General features: G+C 42.9%; 1 protein-coding gene across 9 annotated transcripts in view; it reads left to right on the forward strand.

Moving 5' to 3' along the window:
* Positions 1 to 21,346, forward strand: part of LOC128415683 (FRAS1-related extracellular matrix protein 1-like) — a 119,971-nt gene that overhangs the window by 15,606 nt on the left and 83,019 nt on the right. For 8 of the 9 annotated variants that reach the window (XR_008331040.1, XR_008331041.1, XM_053392245.1 and 5 more), the window contains exons 11-18: positions 175 to 371; positions 1,662 to 1,752; positions 2,468 to 2,635; positions 6,040 to 6,248; positions 8,111 to 8,204; positions 10,402 to 10,654; positions 13,463 to 13,657; positions 20,203 to 20,388. Coding sequence is in view for 6 of the 9 variants with exons in the window: in XM_053392245.1 (XP_053248220.1) it covers positions 175 to 371; positions 1,662 to 1,752; positions 2,468 to 2,635; positions 6,040 to 6,248; positions 8,111 to 8,204; positions 10,402 to 10,654; positions 13,463 to 13,657; positions 20,203 to 20,388 (1,393 nt within the window). In the remaining 3 variants the exon portion in view is untranslated. Of the gene's footprint in view, positions 1 to 174; positions 372 to 1,661; positions 1,753 to 2,467; positions 2,636 to 6,039; positions 6,249 to 8,110; positions 8,205 to 10,401; positions 10,655 to 13,462; positions 13,658 to 20,202; positions 20,389 to 21,346 lie in introns of those variants that run through there. The other variant, XR_008331042.1, reaches the window with a different exon arrangement.

Below are 21,346 nucleotides of genomic sequence, written 5' to 3' on the forward strand. Positions count from 1 at the left end.
GTTTTGTGCTTTTTTTCCTGACTGAGCTTTCTGCTTTGAGACATTTGTTTGTTTTACGGGTTTTTATTGCAAATTATATTTTCCATTACATTGTCTACGCAAACATCCCATTATTGAATGGGTGGTATACAAGTGAAACAGATCAATAAACAGGGTTTTGCGATTGTCTTATAGATTGTGATGATTCACATCATGCCAGTGAAAGACCATTTGCCAGAAGAAGTCCCTGGGACAATAAGGCACCTTGTGGTCAAAGAAACAGAGATAGTACACATCACAAAGGACCACCTCCATTTTACAGATGCTGAATCCCCAGACAGCCAACTTATGTATACAGTTACAAAGCCATGTTTCTCTCCCGCTTCCCCTGGGTATGTAAGTCTCTATGCATCAACGAAGGAAGAAACTCTCAAAGGATGTATCTAAACGAAAAGGCATTTGTGTGTACATTAACACAATACAGGTGTTGCTATCCTCAGGTGAATGCTAATTGTAAAACAAGTAGTCTCAGTCTCCATCAGGACGGATACCTACGCTGGGTAAATGTCACCTCTCCTTTCGCTTAACTAACCCATTTTGTAGTAAAAGCTCACCCACTCCCAGGGAGTGGAAATAATTCTTCTGTGGAACTGCTCCTGCCTGCAGCCACTGTTGAGGGAACTCTTGAGTACTCTGCTCTGTAAAGAAAGAATGACAAATATAGTCAATTTCACTTCCTTTCTTCTCTCCCCCACCCCCCGCCCCCCAGGCCTCACCCCTAAGTCATAGCAGAACTGATTTCAGAAGTGAATTGGGGGTGGGGGCAATATCAACTTTTCCCATCGAAAGCAGTGTCTCTCTGTGTGACATGGTGCATACTAAATGTTTTTTCTTTAGGAGAGATTTATGAACTTCCCACTTCTTAATCTCTGGAGGCTAGTTCAAGGCAAGTGACACTGACAAAACGTGTTGTCAATGTCACTTCAGTTTGGCCTGAAGCTGTAGCAAGACTCGCTATCCTTTGTACTTAGTGCAGGGCTAGCTTTTTAGGTAAGGTAATAGGAGAGGGTCCTCGGGAAAGGGAAACTGTATTCCACCAGGCTACACCTCCAAACCAACTGGGACAGGGGGACTACATCACGCACCTGGAAAGGCTGGCTGAACTAAAATGAGGACAGAAGCTTCAAAAATCACTACATACATATTCTTCTTTTAAAAAAAGAAAAAAAGAGGAGACCTGGAAGATAAAAAATGCAATGGTTTAGGAGGAACAAAATTTGGATTCTGAGAAGTAAATGGGTGTCATAGGGGTTTCCATACTAGAGAAAAAGTCTAGTGTGCAAATGTCCAAGAAGTCTTGCAACATGAACTTCCATCAGATGTGAAGCCCACTTTATTAGTTACATGGTAGAATTTTAACACTTTCTGGCCCATATATTATATCTCTAGCAATTCATTTCAATTTGCTCTGAAAAACTGCTTTTCCTCTATTGTATTTAATATACTTGCCCCAACTGTTGAGACTAATTCATACAGATGCGTCAATTGTCTTAGCCTAAAAGCTCATGTGCCAATAAGTGTGTTTTAAGATGCTGTTGCAGTCCGTGTCAATTTTAGACATGTCTACTCTTTTAAATATATATTAAAAATTGTAATTCTCCCCCTTCCCTCCTGTTCTATAGGGTGTATGATGCAGGAAAGCTTATTTTCACAGACAGCATGAAAAATTTTGTGAAAAATTCTTCCCTTCCTTTCCTGTCATCTTTCACACAGGTAAGTGGACCTAACAATAACTGTTGTCTTGCTTCAAGTCCCTTGCGATCTGTCATTCTCAGAGACCCCAATAGCCACAGTTATACAGAGCGTGCGTGACGAAGTGTCCTGGGTGCAATGATTCTTCAGAATTGTAATGAGGATCCAGACTTTCTTGGGAACTACGATGCAGCTGTAGGTTACAGAAGCCCCCTCCCCTTTTAGGAAGCAGGACAGGATAGCTATGAAAGGGCTGGGCCCAAGGCCAAACCAATGAGCTAAGTCCAAACTTCAGAGAGGTTTAGCCTAGAAGTTTCAGGTTGGACCATGAACTCATCATGTCCCAACTTTGCTTAGATCATTGATCATCACCACTACAGGGAAAATTGAAGAATTCTACTTCCCAAACCTAGAACATGATAAGACTACTCACCTCACAGTGGGTCTGTGTAATTAAGTAGAAGGGGAGTATCTGGAGGTGTTGCTGGACTCCAAATCCTATCAGCCCCAGAAAACAACTGAAAATCACAAGGGCAATCTGGTTTTGATACGCTATGGAACCTAATTTACTGCTGCATTGTTTAACATGCTGTTGATGACATCTCTCATCTTATGCACTAAGGGAGTGATATATGATTAAAAGACAAAATGAATTGGGTGGTTGCAGTAGCTGCAAAGTGGAGAATTAAATTTATGAGACTCACGCAATGCAATCACTTCCATTTCCTACAACCAGCATGCCATAACGCATATGAAAGTGGCATACATGCCCCCATTGATGGAGATGGGCCCTGACCCATTGTTTGTACAGTTTGAATTCTCTGTCAGTGACCAGCAGGAAGGAGTGATGACTGGTCTCCTCTTTAACATCACAGTGATGCCTGTGGATGATGAAGCACCTGAGGTATTTATCAAGAATCTTAATTAACTGCTTGCCTGTGATGCCGTCTTAATGATCGTTAAGCTTGTAAAGCAGAGGTGGGGAACCTGTGACTCTCCTCAGTTTGTTATACTCCAACTGCCATCAGCATCAGCCAGCAGGACTAATGGTCAGGGATAATGGGAGTTGTAATCCCGGGAATATCTTGAGGAACACAGATTCCCCATCCATGCTGTAGAGCAGGGATGTCCAACAGGTCAATCACGATCTACTGGTCGATCCCTGTGAGGTTTTGGTCAATTTCGGTTGATCGCTGGCCCCCTTGCGGCCCCGGCCCCTCGCCCTGCCCTCCATTGTTGGAGAATGGAAGACAGAGTTTACAAACCGAGGCTGTCCCGCCCGCCTCCCAGCGATCCTTCGGTGAGTTGCTGTTTCTCTTTGACCCCAAAATAATGCAAAAATGGGGTTTTCCCCCTCCCTAAAAAAAGCTGAACAACTTTGACCTGAACCCTAATAAAATGGGGCCTTTCCCCTCCCTTTAAAAAACTCCTTTCATAGAACTACTAAAATGGTGTTAAAAGAATAAACACTTGAATAAACAAGAGGCTTCTCTGTTCTTGATCCTTCAGATTATTTTGAGCTAAAACCCTGTTTGGATGGTGGATTTCAAATTTCCTAATGATCGTGGTATTAGAAACTTTGCAGATCTGCTACAAGGGTACACTTAAACTCTTTTAAAAAGCAACAACAATCTATTATTTCTGATAACTGGGAGACCAAAGATTGCCATCCATGCAGAAGCCAATGTAATTCCAAGTTCAAATTGTTAAAAACAACAACAACAACAACAACAACAAACAATCATGCACAGATTGTGCAGAGTACTTGCCCCACGCTCATTCCTTGGTCACCCTGCTCTCCTGGTACTATCACTGCATTATTTGCTTTCCCTATTCACAAATATTTCATTTGGAAATACATAAACAGAGCAAGAGGCTGAGTTCATTGGGTTATGTGTTGTGATTTCTTCAGGCAGCTGTAGGAAGTGGAAAGATTTATAGTGTTAAATTATTTACTCTATTCCCCGAATAATACTTAAGGGTTCGTTCAAATGGAAAACGGTGTGTTCAGCTTTCCTCCTTTTCTCCTTCCCCCTGTTCCTTTATATATATATATATAAAACCCCACCACCACAACAAACCCTATAAAATGCTTTAAGTACCTCTGGAGCCATTCTGTGAGCTGGTTTTCTCAAAGTCATCCTTCTAACTGTGACCTTTTCGGCTTCAGTCACAATAATTGCTCGTTATGTAGGTTAGCTTATTTCCACAAATCCATAAGCTTCTAGACTTTAAAAACCACCACATGGGAAGAGAGCATTTCATATGAAATAGAAAAGCTTCTTTGCTGGAGTTTTAGGACAGAGCTTAAAGCAGCTTCAGTTCTGAATTCAAGATAACTGGACCTATGTATCTAGTGTTTCTGCTTATTTTCTTTTTTTTCTTAATTCTTGGGAGGTATCAATCTTTCCCCTTTTTAAAGAGAAAGCACCTTTCCACACAGTCTCCCTTGAGCATCACTGGGTAGCCCATGGCTTTCTTTTGCCTTCTAGTTGCCTCGGTACCTGTTAGGAGACAATAATATAAGGACTGAAAGATACCAAATCTTCTGTAACGAGTAAAACAAACTAGGAAAGTGTTCTATCCTTCTGAGTTGGAGGCCAAGAGGAAGACGGGCAGCCCTGTATTTTAAATTATCAGTATATGAGATTGCTCTGTAAGAACAGCATTCAGTGAGCAGCACGACGAAAACAAGTGCATCTTAAATGGTTTTCTCCTACCTGCTGTTTGATTAATGACTCAAGGTCAGACATATTATGGCTCACCTGCCAGTGTTAAATGCCTTTCCTAAAAGGATTGTCCTCCTGAGAGAGAGCTAGCATCCTTTTTAGCACAGGTTTTCCAGCTACATGCTGAAGGTAATGGTTAGGCTTGCCAGCTGGCTTTTGGGAAATGCTGTAAAGTTCCAAGAAATGGAACACAAACTATAAGCCAGCTTTTTGGACACAAACTATAAGCCAGCTTGAAGAATACTCCAGTTACTCAATCCTTCCTAAGTTTTCTAGAAGCCTGAGAAGTGGGTTTGGTGTAAGGTAAGGCTTATGGAGGGGAGAGAAATTCACGTTGGTTCACATTTTAATGTGAACCTAGCTAATTTCCACTTCCTAAGGCAATACATGAACCCAAACACAGCTATCTTTTGAAATGTACACATTTCTGAATTTTGCAATCCAGTTCTTCAACTGAAAAATGTGTAGAAAGTGCCCTTAAAAATACGTATCAGTTAATATAACATGCAAAAATGTAGTATATTAGGAAAATTGCCTGCAATGTGTATATTAGGCAAAAGAGCATACAAGTCTTGCTATTCACTCACAATGTGTTCTTAAGAAATCATCTGTCAGGCAAGTGTTCATAAAACGAATCAACACTTTCTATTGATTCCTATGGGAGAATTTATAATGCATTCCCAAACATGGAATTTTGACCCCAAACGATGATAAAACAAGGGGAAACCCAGTAAAACCCTCTGAAACCTCGCAAAAGGCAAACAAAGGAGGAGATAATGCCTCCCTCCATGGTTTCTGGCAAAATGGCTGCTATGGACCAGTAACACTGAAACAAGTAAGGCTTGTTTAATACTGCTTATTTACAGTACTACATGCAGGTCTATCTGAATCTGTGGTGCAAGGTTTGGGTACTACTTCCTCTTGTTTGGATAAGTGAATTTTCATATAACAAGCATTTGGATAGTGGGAACTGTGTGTATATTATGAGAAATGCACTCTAAAATGTTGACTTTTAGAGGACTAAAAAAAAAAAAAGCACACTCATGCAGAAGTACAGTGAAATGAGCTTACAGTTGGAAAAATGGAGACAAACCAAATCGACAGTTCCATCCATCCCTAGTAAGGATTGAATTCAGGATGAAATCAGTAATCTTGAGTTCTTCACCATGAATCCCAGCTAAAGGCCGAGCTCACAGCAGTTTTTGGGTGGCTTCGTTTACCATTTCCCCAGCTATAGTGGCCTTTACATTGCTATGCACACCTCAGTCTTTTGGGAAGACTCATTAGTGGAACATAGGGTTTCATGTGTAAGAGATGAAGTCCAGAACCCAGCATGATTATAAAAGGATTTATAATATAACGACTAGAAATAACTCAGAAGTCCTTGAAGTCTCTGGAGAGGCTGCCAGCTGTAGTAGGCTGTAGCAGCACCAGGTTAGATGGTCCAGTAGTCTGACTTAATATTACAGACTCCAGATTCTCATTGTTCTATAGTTGTATTGTGATTTTATCCCATGTATATTGGCATGCTGTGTCTTGAAGTACTTGAGTGCATTTTGTGAGCTTATGACTGTTTTAGATTTTCACCAATCATCTGAAAATAGAGGAAGGTACTAGCGCATTCATCACTGGAGAGCATCTAATGGTAACAGACGTGGACACTAAGAATAGTGATATCCAAATTGAATTGAAGAAATTGCCTTTACATGGACACGTTGAGCTACATGGACTTGTTATGTCAGAAGGGGATAAATTTACCCTTTGGGATTTACACTCTTCCAAAGTTCGGTAATTTTAATCTTTTTATGTATTGTATATAATGGCTCGAGCCAGTAACATGATCCACTCTTCTTTTAGCTATTGTTTTTTTAAGGATTACAACAGAGATGGGAAAATTATTGTCCATGGGCCAAATTAGGCCCACCAGGCCTCCCCATTTGATCTACAAGGCCATTTTGGGCAAGCCACACACACCAACCTACACGTGATGTCATACATGATGTCATCTGTGAGGCAGGTAAGGGTGTAGCTTCAGAGGAACAATTGGGAGATTAAAGTGATCTCACGATGGCTCCTTTGCTCCTGGAGGGAAGAGTATTTTCAATAGAAATCTTTTTTAAATGAAGGAAAATCTCCATTTTAGCAGCAATTTCAGTGGAAACTTCTCCTCCCTCCCAATGCTGCTCCTTGAAGCTCTGAAGTTTATAGTGCAGGGGAGCTTTCAAACTGCCCCACATTGCTTACAGTGCAGTGCTGCTCTCTGATGTTCTGTCAGTCGGGGCTTCAAAGCACAGCATCACCTGGCATTGTGGTGACGTCAGGTGATTGGCAGGTGGGCGGTGCTGCTCACCTGTGAAATTTGCCCCAGCATGGGTGAGGAGATAAGGATTAGCCCAGAGCTGGCCCACCAATGTGGCGGGGTGAAGCAGCTGCCTTGGGTGGCAGAAGCCCATGAGTCTGCATCTCCTTGGGCACCCCACCCACCCCAGCACCGGCAGAGAAGCAGCACCAGCATTGGTACCAATTTCCAGTGAGATCTCAATGGAATCTGCTGCCATCCTTGCCAAGTCATGCCACCACAGTGCAACCTAGGTAAGGGATGCTTCAGCAGGGGCAGGGCAGGGTGGCATTTCCTGTTTTGCCTCAAGCATGGGACGTGCCGCCACGATCTAACACATCGGTCAGAAAAGGAATGCAGCATTTTGGTTTTAGAACTTAGCTTAAATGTAGAGGGTTTTTAAAGGGATGCTTACCTGCCACGACTGATCTTCCCACCGAGGAAGGAATCTCAAGGCTGCCCAGAATATAGTTTGAACACTGCCACTCTGGTCCTCAGTAATCAAATTAAAGAAGGCAAAGTCCTCTAACTCGGTGGCAGAACATCTGCTTAGCATGCCAAAAGTCCAAAATTCAATCCCCAGAATCTCCAGGTAAGGCTAGAAATGTCAGCCAGAGCATACCAGGCATAAGAAACCTTTTCAAGAAAAGGTTTTCTTTTCTAGCCCCATTCCCTTCTGGGCAACCTCTGGGGTGGGGTGGTGATGGTCAGATGCCAGGGGAGGGGGGCAGATGTAAAACTTAATAGAGTAATGCATGTCAACTCTGTGCAGTAGGTTGGCTTCTGCACACTCTTGTGATCTGAGTTGAAAGGCAAATGCCAGCCAGGTGCAAAAGCAGAGCTGGGGGGAGATGTGGCCTGGGGGTGGGGGTGGGATATCTGTGGGGGTAATCTGGGGAGAAATTCACACCCCTGTTGTAGACAATGGACCAATGGTTTGGCTCAGTATAGAGCAGATTCCCATGTTCCAAATCTTTCCTGTTACCTGAGTTTGTTTATATAGCTCCCATGTAGATGCATGTCAGAGTAAGGCAACAGCTGTTCCTTATCTCTGACTTCTCTCCAAGAAAGAAAAAAAATGCATTGTGGTCATTGCCATATTCCCATATCACCAGCTGATGTAACTCATTTAGCATCACTGAATCCTGCTAGAGCCGAGCAGATTCTCTCAAGTGGAGATGTGGCCAAGACCCAAGTGTGTCAAGGCTATGAGCTGTAAATATGGAGGTTGATGGCCCTTGTTCTTTCCCAGCTTGCTTGTTCCAGCCTCTAATGAATGAATGCCCAACTCCTCTGTAATTGTGTTTAAAAGGTATCAGCATGACAGTTCAGAAACCCTTGAAGACAGAATAATATTTTCAGCAACAGATGGATTTAACACTGCAGATGGAACACTGAGAGTACAGGTAATAACCAACTCAGCAATGAACTTTACCAGCGTATAATTGAAAGGTATTAATCACGTACTGGCTTATTCAGCTTCACCAAGTAGGTTTTTAACTTTCATTAATATTCCCTTTAGATTCACACCAAGTTCTCTATTTAGATTAGGTTTTATGCCTGGATTAAATAGGTTCATGATGCCTCCAGATTACCAAGTCAAGGCCAATTTAGTTGTCGTTGCAGTAGACCTACATATTTAAAACCAGGACTGTTGCCAGATATATAAAGGGGGGAGAAAGGAGAGGACAGGAAATGACTGAAGTTGCATTGCAATGAGGAGTCATGAGCTGAACGCTTCTCTAATGCATGCTACCCCACCCTATGCTGAATCCTAGATCTTTGGGGTTTTTGTCTCAGTGGGGCTCCATATCATGCACAATGCGGATGCATTTTCTTGAAATTGGCATCCATATTTTCAGACATGAGTACACTTATGTGTGTAGGGAGGCAATTTTAATATAATTTGGGTCAATTATTTGTGGAATTCTGGTCCCTAAAAATCACACACATGTTTACATGGTAGATAGACAGTTCCAGGGCCAGCATGAGCTATGCTATGCGTTAACCATGTGGATTTATTTATTTAACAAATTTGTATACTGTTTGATTGTGAAGAAGAAGAAGAAGAAGAAGAGCCGCCTGTAAGCGGTTTACATCCATATAAATAAAACATGTTGTCAGGGACTGGACTGAACAGGAGGAATGGGAAATCTGCCCTCAGTCTGATTGGCTCCTCTCAGAAGATGAGGGGGTGGGAAGTTTCTCCCTGCTTGTCTCCAACAGTTTCAGGAGGAGAGGGAGACAGGGATGATGTACAGCTGAATGAAGAAATGCCTAGTTACGAGATAGTTGAGGGAGAGAGAGAAGTGAGAGAACAGCCAGCAGAGACCTCCCTGGAGAGTATGGGAGACCCTCCTAGTCCAAGGGCTTGCGGGTCCCTCCGCATTCAAGAACAGAATGCAGAGGGATGTGCCTCCTGTCACTTTCCGTAGGGTTTCAGGATGTTGCTGGGGATGGAAGAAGAGGGACTCAGAGTAGCCAACGTCTCCTATGCGTGGAGACATGGATCTTTTGTCTTGCAACCAGATGACTGAATAAAAAACCATGAAATACAAACTGTTTGTTCTTCTTGCCTCTGAGGCTACTGGGGGAGGAGAGGATACTCAACGCCTGACACATGTACACTGAAAGTTGAAAACGGTTAAAAAGATGGTTCAAGTAAACAGTAGCACTGAAGCGTAAGCTGAAGGTGTCAGTAGGCAGGGAGTTCCAAAGTGTAGGTGCTGCCATAGTAAAAGATGGATTTCTTAAATGTGTGGAATGAGTGTTAGGTAGCACCTGTAGCAGTGCCGGTTCCGCAGATCAAAGAGCAAATAGGCAACCAGTCTAGGTCTCTGAGGAGGGTTGTTATATGTGACAGGGTCTCACTCCTGTCAGTGGCCGTGCTGCAGCATTTTGCACCAATTCCATGTTCTGGATCAAGTGCAAGGGAAGCCCTGTATCGAGTGCATTGCAGTAATTCCTCCTTGAAGTCAACCATGGCTGAACTACGATGGTCAAATTCTCCTGATTGCAGCTGGTCAAAGGTGTTTCTAGCCATTGAGGTGACCTGGACCTCCAGTGACAGGGCTGGATCCAGAAGCACTTCTAAGCTACATACCTGCAACCTCATCCAGCCGGCAAGAGGCCAGTTTCTTAGGCACGAGAACCACTCGCCCAGAGTGCCTGCATCTAGTCAGGATTCAAGCTCAGTTTATTTTCCTTCTTCCTCAACTTTTGGTTTAAGACAAACTTCAGTTCCCTGCTAAGTACAAATATGGGGAATTGTGCCCCCTGCCTGTGACTACTGTGACAAACAGCGGCCAATAAAATGCTTGTTGGGGATCCATGCTACCATTGGCCTGGAAGAGACTTGACTCTTCAGAATAAAATAGTGATGTTGATCAAAGAACTAGCGCAGTTGTAGATCAGCTGGCCAACATGAATGATGTACCAATCTAGCAAAAGCAAGCACCTGACAGATTGCAGTTTTTGCAAGACACAACTGTGGAATTTTTGGATATGCCATCCTAATTGAGGGCACTGGTTTAAGACATTCAGACAGTCTCTTGGCCTTCCTTCCAGCCATGTGTTATGTCTCCTCTTTCTCCCTCATCCAAGATCATACCTGTAAATGATGAGCCACCAGAGCTGCAACCTGGTTTAAGATCAAGTCTGGAATGCCTGGAAGGAGAGCGAGTCTTCATCACGGCTGAATACCTCTATGCAACAGATGCTGACAGTGAAGACTCCAGACTCATCTATATGATTGCCAGGGCTCCAAAGCATGGGGTTATTCAAAAGGATGGCTTTGTGGTGGAGAAGTTCTCTCAACATGACATCACTCAAGGATCCATCTCCTATGTGCACACAGGTAATTAGCAGCAGCAGCAGCAGCAGCAGCAGCTGTGTTTACTTTCAACAGTCTCTTCCAGGTGTCCATGCACTTTACTAGGTATACCCTCTTATATTCCTTAATGAGTGCCTTTTGCAGACTAATCTTTGCTTTAAGCTTTATTATTTTGTACAGAGAGGTTTTCCACATTGTGTTTTCATTCATGATCAATAATTTTGTTTCCCACGAAAACATGCCGTACTAGAAAACTCGGGCTGCTGCTTCTGCTCCCAAGTCTCTCATGCGGCTCAGCCTTCCACTTAATCACAGTGGTATACAGAAGACAAAGACTAGAAATGAGCTAAAACTATAAAATCAGAATTCATTGAGAAAATCTGCTGGAATAATAAAAATAATGTATTCAGTAGGCTCTGGAAGTTCAACAGGGTGGAGGCTTGTCTGACTTCAACTTGAAGGCAGTTTCATAAAATTGGGCCCACAATAATGAATGAAGGGGTCCTTGCGGATACATGCCATAAAACCAGTCATTGTGGATAGAAGCCGGGCATCTGAGTCACTAACAGTTATTCCCCTGAAGATATCAGTGTTTGTGCAGGAATATAAGGGATCCCTGAGGTATCCTTGACCCAAGCTGTTAAGCGACCTGTAAATTAACGCCAGAACCTTGGACCTGGCCTACTACTCAACTCCCCAAACACTAGCCTTATGTTTAGTGTGATGAATTTACTTATCTCTCAACTGTCTTCTATTCACTCTTCTATTTTGAGATTTTACATATTTGAGCATTTCCCCCCTAGTGGCGACAAGGTCTTTTTTTTTTAATAGGTGCAAACCACAAGCAACTTTAAAGGAACCTGCTTATGAAAATGCCACCTTGGTTTTTTTAAATATCTTTTTCTTGAAAATCATCTGGTCAGCATATTTAGTTACTGATTAACTTTTTATTAAAATATTATGTGCGCAATTTAGCCAGAGGTAAGCATTTTAAATCTCATTAATTTTAGTTTCAAGAATTAAGTATGCCTTTAAATCTTTCTCAGGAAAATTAGTGGGCCATTGGAGCTCCTTCAGAATGGATGGGATTCCTTCTTAAGTCTGCCAGCACTCCGTAATGTATGGAGTGTATTGTGACCATAAAGATGGGTTATAGCTGAGTGGCTCAGTTTCCTTTCTTTGTTGTCTTTACCCCACCTTTCTGCCTCCTCCTCTCTTGACCTTCTTCCCCTCTTCTGCCTAGTCCTGTTGAATTTGTAGCTTGTCCCTCTGGCAAGTAGCAAGATAATCGCCACATGGTGGTTTCATATATGGAAATGCAGGGTTGAGGTGGGATATCTACGCATAATTAGCAGAATTTGTTTTTGTTTTTCATTTGTCTCTCTGCAGTCAGCACAGACATTGTGTGTGTGCTTCCCCGAGTCTTGCACTACCCTGCATTTCTATTTACAGATGCTGCATTTGTATATCATGCTGAGCCAGACCACGGCTTACAGTTGCCACACAAATGTGCTGACTCCCAGGGTGGAGCTTTCACCTTCTTAGCTCCTCCTTGATCCTCGTAGCTCAGTGTGGTGCAGGTATTGCTAAACCACGTATTGACTTAACCAAGATTCCAGGTTAGGCTGATATGCTGATTTCTGCCCTCGTCAACCATGACCTGTAGCCAAGGTTTGCTCTTGGATACAGAATGCGCTTAAGGAGGAGACTGCTTAACCCTAGCTATGGCTTAGCTGCCACGCTGTGCTGAGCTAAAAGGGCCAGGGAAGAGGAATGTGAGTGCTAGAATCCAGTATGTTTGTGCAGTCATGGTAAACCATAGTTTGGCTTAATGTGATGTGCAAAGCAGGTCAGAGAATAGTTGTGCTGAAAATACGTACATGGATTTGTCCCTCTCCCCTCAAGCCAGCAGGGGGAGGGATAGCCAGCAGGACTGGGATTTCTCTGCCCCCTTGTTTACTCATCTATACTTTTGATTTTTACATAAATAACTTTTGATTTTTACATAAATATTCAGCCTGGTGATTTCTTTCTTTTCTTTTCAAGCTGTTGTAAAATAATGTATGTCTATCCTGAAAGCCACAGCCTACTGCTACAGATGACTACAAGGTCCTTAGGTTGCTCTTGTGCGTTCTGAAACTGTACTGTACAAGATGCCTAGTGGTGGTGTCATTTTCTAGACTTGTTTCGTTTTCCTTAAGCAGAAACCTGTGTGAGAAGGTGGGGCATGTCTGACCACTGGTTTTTGTGTGTGTGTGTGTGTTTTAAAGAAATGAGAGAAAAAAGAAAACTCCTTAAATTATAAAATCTAGCACTCTGTGGAACATAATTTATAGTGAATTAGATTTTGGTTTTCTGCTTGTATTGTAATGTATGCGCTATGCATGTTAAACAAAGTGATAAGTCTCATTGTTCATCTCCTGATGCGCTGTCTGCCATAAATATGATTTATTTAAAATTGTGCATTACAAGAGAGAGCTTGCTAAGTTCAACTAGGCTTTATTTACTTTGTGCTGTGTGCTGTGCAGACTCTCCACCTATTATTATAGGGTAACCTTCTGACAAGATGGGCATCTGTGTGATGTTAACCAGTGGTTGTTTTAACATAAATGGTGGCAACACATTTTATTACATATGTGAACCACTAGTTGAGGCTGCTTAAGACAATGACTCCATTTCCTGTGTGCAAATGTCTTAAACCCAAACCCATCCCCTTACTGCTCTCTTACTGTCCGCCAAGGGGTGGGGTGGGGGAAAGTTACTACCTCATGCTTATTTTAAAGCCTGGTAGCTTATTTAAAGCACCTTAATTTGTGTGTATGTGTTTTCCAGGAGGAGAAATAGGTCATAGTTATCTGACGGACAGCGTAACTTTGATAATCTCAGATGGAGAAGCTGGAACAGTGGATGGTTGTTGTGGTGACACAAATTTCCCGCCACCTGTACCCCTTCATCCCAGTTTACCAGTGTATGATCTAAACATCTCTGTGGTGCCCATTAACAACCAGAGGCCAACCATTCAAACTGGTATGTATTTACTAAACCGCTTCTTCTCTTCAAAGCACTGAGGTTCAAATCTTGACTTTATCCTTTTGGGGTTCAGATTGCACAGTTTGCTCTTCATTGAGTAATCTAGAGCTGTTGAAATCAGCGGGAAGGTTGCTTTATGAGTTCTGTGGAATGTGGATTGCAAGCCGAGCCCTTCCTGCGCACAGCTGCATAAGTTAAACAGAACTAGTAGCTATCTGCTATGTGTGACCTGAACCTAGGTTCAAGCATGAGATTTTACAAGCCTCCTCAACTTGTAGAATCAGTTTCCAATTGGTTTATTTTTTAATAGAAAAGTACACACAGAGACAGACAGAAATGTTAGGTATTGCTTGCCATCACCTCAAACAGAGCCTGAAGGTAACAGCATTCCTTCATTCCATGCCCCTAAAATGTGGTATTTGGGGAGACACTGGCTCCAAGCAGTGGTTCCTTATTCTATCATCATTACAGCTATTGACAGATTAATCTTTGGATTTGACTTTTGAAGGGGCACCTTATGGCATTAAATTGAATAAACTAATTTTAATGCCCATGGTTTGTTCACTTGTAGGGTATTACTCATGCAAGGCGATAATCTGGTGGTGTGGGTATAGCCCCTATGTGTGAGCAGGAGCTTGTGTGTTGGACTTCTACTTCAGACAAATGTGGGAGATGCATGGTTCTTTGAGGAAGTAGATGTGGCATTGAGGATGGGGCTAAGGGCATGTGACCATGTTGGTATAAATTTTTGGAGGGCCTCCCCAAATACCCCATACACAATATTCCAACTTCATCTTCATCACAGATGAATGTCATTCCTGCTACACACTAAGCCAGTGATTTCAGCTTGCTGGTCTATTATGACCCTAGATTTCTTTCCTGAGTAGTTTCAATAAATTCTGAGTCATTTTAAGTATTTACAAAGTTAGAATTTTTGCCTTACTTTGCATTTAACACTTGATCTGATTTGCTTCTTTTTATTCTCTCTCTGCTCATTCACCCAATTTGCAGTTTGTTTATTTGTTTTAGATATTTCTAGACTGCCTTTCAAGTCGATGGCCTTCCCAATGCGGCTTACATTAATAACAAATACACAGTTCCAATAAAAACAGACAGTAAAACATGCAATTTAATTTGCAATAAAACAGTCAGTTAATAAAATTAAAGGCCCACAGAAACCTCACAGCAGTTTACACAATCAAACCTTTCAATTAAAAGCCAAGGAAAACAGTTTGAGGTGTGTGTGTAACTCACTCTCAAAACCTAAACTGAAGAAATCAGCTGTACCTTTCTTAAAGGTAAATGTATAGGGAAGAAGCCACTGAGGACGCTGTTTGGAGTTTAACCAGCCAAAAGAAAGAACACAAAAGAGGTCTTGGGCACACCTATATAAAAGTAAAATAAAAATTGAAACCCCTCAGGATTTCCCACCTACTCCTGGTGATGTGGACCAATCAATAATGTACAAGAGCAAGAGGCAGGCCTTGTGTAAAAGCCAGTCAGGAAGTATAAGAGGTTCCATTCCTCATGCTATGCTAATGAAGGGTTATTGGTTTCTACACAGTAACAAACTTTTAAGCAGCCCCCACAACATTCCCCATGAAGGGACTGGGCACCCACAATTTTTTGCACCGGGGCCGTGCATACCCCGCAGGGGCATGTCAGCACACCCGCCAGCATGCATGGCCCTGGGCACCCACGGTCCCAGGACCAAGCTGACGGGCCTATTGAGCACTTTCCAAAACAATAGGCAAACTGAAACACACACAAATTTCAAAATTCAGGCTTCTCCAAATTTTGCAATGCAGTTCTGCAGTCAAGTAATGTGTATAGATATACATTTATTAGACAAAATGCATATATTAGTGAAAGTAACATATATATATATACTTTGCAAAAATTGTATATTGAGCAAAACCTGCATACAAAATTGCATATTGGGAGAAATTCACTATACAATGCTGGTGAATTTCCTGGATGACATCTTTTCCCCCAATGCAAATGGATATGGAATTGTGGATAATGGAAGATTAGGAAAAAGGGACATTAAGAGTACCGTATTTTTCGCCCCATAGGACGCACCGGCCCATAGGACGCACCAAGTTTTTTTGGGGGGGGAAATAAAGAAAAAAAAATTATTTCCCCCCCAGGCGCTTGTGGGGCCGGCAGCGGGGAGAAGCGCTCTTCTCCCCGCCGCCCGCCTTCAGATCAGGTCCGGAGACAGCGGGAAGATGCGCTGCACCTCCCAGCTGTCCCTGGAGCTTGCGGGGCTGGCGGCGGGGTCTCCCCACCGCCAGCCTCCAAACCACTTCGGGAGACAGCGGGATGGTGGCGTTCCGCCTCCCTCTGTCCCCCGACCTTGTGGGGCTGGCGCTGGGGCTCTACTGAAGCCTGGAGAGCGAGAGGGGTCAGTGTGCACCGACCCCTCTCGCTCTCCAGGCTTCAGCGAAAGCCTGCATTCGCCCCATAGGACGCACACACATTTCCCCTTCATTTTTGGAGGGGGAAAAGTGCGTCCTATAGGGCGAAAAATACGGTAACTGAAAATGACAGATTTACCTATCTCTGTTCCCTGGTGTGTAGAACACATCCTTGGGGGCTGACTAGTTTTTCTGGTTTCTGTCTCGGTGGCAATGGAATCCACAAAACGCTTGGGACTGGATGCAATGTTGCCTGCCAAAGTGGGGTTTTGCCACGTTGGCTAAACCTTAGAAAATCAGGGTAAATGCAGCCCAAGATCATCATAGTGAGAATGACTCTGGGATGGTCTTAATGCAGTCTGAATATAATACTAAGCGAAATTAATTTTCACAATTAATTTATGCCCCATGTAATATGAATGCACATTTTTTCCAGTGCAGGCTGCTGTGGGATTTTTGTACTTTGAATCCTAATCCATAACTAGATCTCCATCTGGATCCATTGCTAAACACAGATGTACAAAAACAAATGTTTGGCATCGGGTTTGCCTCTGAAAATCCAAGTACAAAATATTAGGGTCAGCATTTTACTGCCAAAGATGGATTTGGAGCACCCAAGTCTCTTTCGGACTACCAAAATGAAGTGTCACTGAAATGTCAGTATTTTAACCATCCGTTTGAAGCTTCAGAAATCGAAAAATAAAGCTGGCTAATAAATTAGCAGAAAAAGATTCTTGTTTGCAGACAGTACTGTTTTGCTGTGACTTCATTTGTTGCTCAACATCTTGGGTGGTTTAGTTCCTAGTATTTGAAAACAGACAGCATCTAAACCAAGTTTTTCCAGTTAGTAGTGGATGTATTATTCACAGATAAAAAACAATATTTCATTCAACTCAGTATTTTGACTTGCATTAAATTTAGCTTGATGTCTAGAATATTTAAGTTCTTTGGGGTTGGGGAGGGAAGGAAGGAGCAGTCTATTTCTGCTCCATTTCCCTTCTACATTCTCCCATCACATTTTTGCATTATTCTGTGAATTTTTAGAAATCTGGAAAAATGCAGTTAAATGCATTTAGCTGCGCTATGATTGTGGCAGGTCTCTGGTGATGGTGTTTCTGAGAAAAGTCAGTGACTTCAGCTCTGAGCTAACTCATGATTTTATGTTGCTTTGGCCACCTATGTCAAATGGACAATGATCGTTAGCACAGTATCCTGGAAAACGGGTCTCAAACTCAGCTCACAAGAATCTTGATCAGAAGCTTTCTCACCTGAGATCTCTAACTAGATCAAGCTAGGGTCTTGCATGTTTGTACATTCATACCTACACAGTATGATATCTAGGAGTAAAAAAAGAAAGAAGAAAAGGCATTTCTAGGTTACGATATAGTAATGTTGTTTTTTCCTGAGCTTCACACTGGTAAGGCACAATACAACTGAGATTGGAAATTCCATAGTCCCAATAGAAGGCTAGAACTTGGAAAAATTCAACTGGTGCGGAAGAGTGAGCAAGGTCACTGGTGACACAGCTCCATTCCATCTGTGCAGGCTCCCTCTTAGCAGAAGGAATTCAGAAACATGATATTTGTAGCTTTATTCATTGGCTCATTGCTTCCCAGTTTTGTAGTTCTGGGTTGTTACTAGCATTATTTTAAAAAGCAGGTTATTTACACATGCTTAGCAATGAAATAAAGCTGTTCTTTCTTAACTAATTAAGTGCAACAGTCATTTAACAGAGAAATTAAATGCGATCCTGCCTCTATGACAGCAAGGCACGTAGCTATCATGCCTGTCTCCAGGGCAAGGTATTGTTTATTGTTTATAGCAGAAGCTACTAGTGCTTGGCATGTGTCAAAAAATTAGGTATCCCAAAAGTGGGCATGCAACTATAACTATTTATTTATTTATTGGTAAATGAGCAAACTGAGGTGAGGTTGGTGTTACTTGACAGCACTGAGGTCACATTGGTTCGTTGAATGAAATCTAGAAATGAAACCTTGCTACAATATATATAGGCAAATCCAGAGTTATGGTGTATATGGTTCACTGTGTGTATGTTGGTGCCAGGGCAGGAGTCTGGTGCAGATCATCAATAACTCAAAAGGCATCAATGAACTTAACTCCTTATTCAAAGGAATAAAAGCAGATCATGCGCAATAAGCACAGCAACTCTGTTCCCAGGAGGTCTTGCCCCAATGAGGAAGTTGCAAGAACTGAAGGTTCTTGCCTTCCCACAGTTCCCAAAGTCTCCTCCACTCCTGGGTCCTTCCCAAGCAACCTGAGGCTTCTTTGCATGGTCTGTCTTTGCTCTATCCTCTTCATACCTCTGCAAGTTCTGGGAGACCAGGGCGGAGGGGAGCTGGTCAAAGCAGGAGGGGGAGACTCCCTGGCTTCTTCAGCAGTGTGCCTCATCTCTGCCTCTTGGCCCCACTCCTCTCCAGCCTCTGCCACAGCCTCTTCCTGCTCACTAAACCATGTTATCTCTTCAGCTTCCCGCACCTCTTCCTCCCAGTCTGCTCCCTCTTCTCTCTGACCATGCATCATCATCCCAACACCAATCCCCTGGATTTGAGCCTTCTTCCCCTGGGGGTTCCCATGTTTTCCACAAGCAACTAACTTGCCTATCGACAGTGTTGGAGAATTTGGTTCAGTTGCTAGCCCTAGAATGTACATACAAGCTGCCGTCTTTAAATGTCAATTCAATCTCTGTTAAATAGGTTTGATGCTTCCCTTTCTGACAGGGTGGTTGAGAGGGTGAATGATCTAAGAAAGTGTTATTCATCCCAAGACTATCAGGGACTGGACAGAGGAGGAATGGTGGAGGCCGCCTCCCCAGCCTGACCATTCCAGAGAAGAGGAAGACAGTATAGATTTACAACAGTGCTTTGTGGGAGGTCACAGTTCAGAGGCAGAAGAGGGGGAAAGCTGGGAAATTATGGGAGAGGAGCAAGAAGAAGAAGAAGCACCAGGGGAGAGACAGCTGACAGACTCAGTGTCTTTATAAAGCCTTCTCCCAGAACCTGGTGGGCATTGAAAGTAGGAGAGCAGAGAGCTCAGAGGCAGAAGGCACAGATCAACCACTGTAGGGATGACGTATAATGGGAGAGACGGAGGAGGTGGGGTGTCACTTGGAGCAACACCATTACTCTAGGAGGCTGCATTTCCAAGCCTCTCTCTGTGAATATTGAATAAACAACATTGGTAAGAACTTCCTTGTCTTATCCATTCCTGGCAACCTGCTGTGGGTGGGTGGGGTGGATTCTTTGAAGCCTTACAGAGTCTTACAAATACTTTGCACATTACTTTATAATGTGCATTACTTTGCACATTATGAAAGTAATATGAATTTGTAAGAAATATTATGCTTCAAAAGGATTTATTTTGCGTATCATTAATTCTTAAATTACAAAATGTTGCTAACCTCCAACTTGACATTCCCTACTCATGGCTCTTCACAACATCTTGACCCCTCACTGCATTCCAATATTCTATTTGCGGTTGTTCATTTTGTGCAAATTGTTTCTGTGACTTGTCCAAGACTTACCACTGTCTTTTCTGCACTCCGGTGCATTCCTTATGAGAAGCATTGTATCTTCCTTGTGCAGAAAGCCTGGACAGATGACTTGTCAGATTCTGTTCTGCCTGTGGAGCTGTGTGTGGGGTGAGGTCATGGAAATTATAACATTGCCCCATACCTCCAACCCTGTGGGATAGTCAAATTTTACAAAGGGGAGTTTAAAGCAATTTAGCTACATCATTGATTGCATCTATTTTGAACACCAAGCTATATAAACATCATAGAAATTAATTAGAGGAGAATAGTTTGGATTATGCAAATATCAATTGAACCCATGCTTTATAGCTTTCCACACCTGTCAGGCACTGTGAGAAGAATGACTGCTTAATGTTTGCTACCATCTAGAGATACACAGCAGCCCAATACTGCTGAGTAAGTTATCTTGAGCTGAAACTAGTGCTTTTCTCAGCAGCTACTGACCGGATCAATAGCCGATTATGTTGAGGTGCTAGACAGGCAGGCTGTGATGACTTAGCAGCCTCTTAGTTATGAACAAAGTAGAGTTGGGATTATTGTGGATAACATTCTTCTTCTGCCCTTTTCTCAAGGGGAGATGTTTGTGGTGGAAGAGGGGTCGTCAGCATGCATCAGTTTAAAATATCTGGATGCCTCAGATGAAGACACAACTCCAGAGGAGCTAACTTTCTTCTTGGAAACCAGTCCTCAGTATGGATACTTGGAGAACATTCTTCCTACACCTGGACATGAGAAGAGCAATGCTGGAGTTAATATAAGTGAGTTACAGACTTGTTGCTCTACTTCTGCCCCCCCCCCACTGGCCTCAACAATCACGGGCAACAATTATGAAGGAGAAACTGATAAGTACAAGGTTAGACTCTCCCCCAGGCCCAAACACTAATATTGGGCCAAAATATTGTTTTGGTATTTTTCCTCATCCCTGTAGATACATTCCAAAGAACTAAGGTTGCTTTGAAATGATTTCTAGGCTGTCATCGCCTTTCTTTACATTTTCTTAAGCTTTTTTGGGGGGTGGGGGGGAGTATATATTTTAAGTGACTCTGGATCTAAGGAAGGAAAAAGCTTACGTGACTCTGGATCTGAAGGAGCCTTTCAAGAAACACACCCCACTCCCTGCCACAATAGATTTATATTCAAATGCTTCCCACCCCCATCTGTGCTACACTGATTCAGAAAGTAGACCCATACTTAACCTATGAGCACAAAATGCTCATATACAGGGTTAGGTAATGTATCAGAGAACTTGCCACTTCCCTAGAATCTCCTATGTTTCCACAGAAAGTTGGACAACGGATTTCCCCTGGAGTCTCCCGCTTCCATGTATACGTTCCAAGTGTAAGCAGAGCAAGACTGTGTGTTTGGTTCCACCTTCCCCTCTCCTCTCTCTATACTTTAGGGAAGATGGAGAGGGCAGTAGGTGGCAGAAGACTGCTACAGTGGCAGACTTGGGTGCTATGGTGCCCTGTGTGAAGCCAAAATGTGGTGCCTTCCCAAAGTATGGGTAAGGAGGGAGCCTGCTTTGGGAAGGGGGAGTGAGGGCTCTGGTAGGGTCCTAGAGCCCCACTCACCTCCTTCACAAAGCTGGTAAAGCTCCAACTAGGCTAACTTATGCTTTGAGAAAACATCCCCTCAGCTCAGTGCCCAATGCACAGCCCTAAATTTGCCCCTCACTGCAATCAGCACAGCGGGACCTTTCTGCAGGGACATTTCCTG

Source organism: Podarcis raffonei, chromosome 6, assembly GCF_027172205.1.
Source record: "Podarcis raffonei isolate rPodRaf1 chromosome 6, rPodRaf1.pri, whole genome shotgun sequence".
NCBI classification, from domain to species: domain Eukaryota; kingdom Metazoa; phylum Chordata; class Lepidosauria; order Squamata; family Lacertidae; genus Podarcis; species Podarcis raffonei.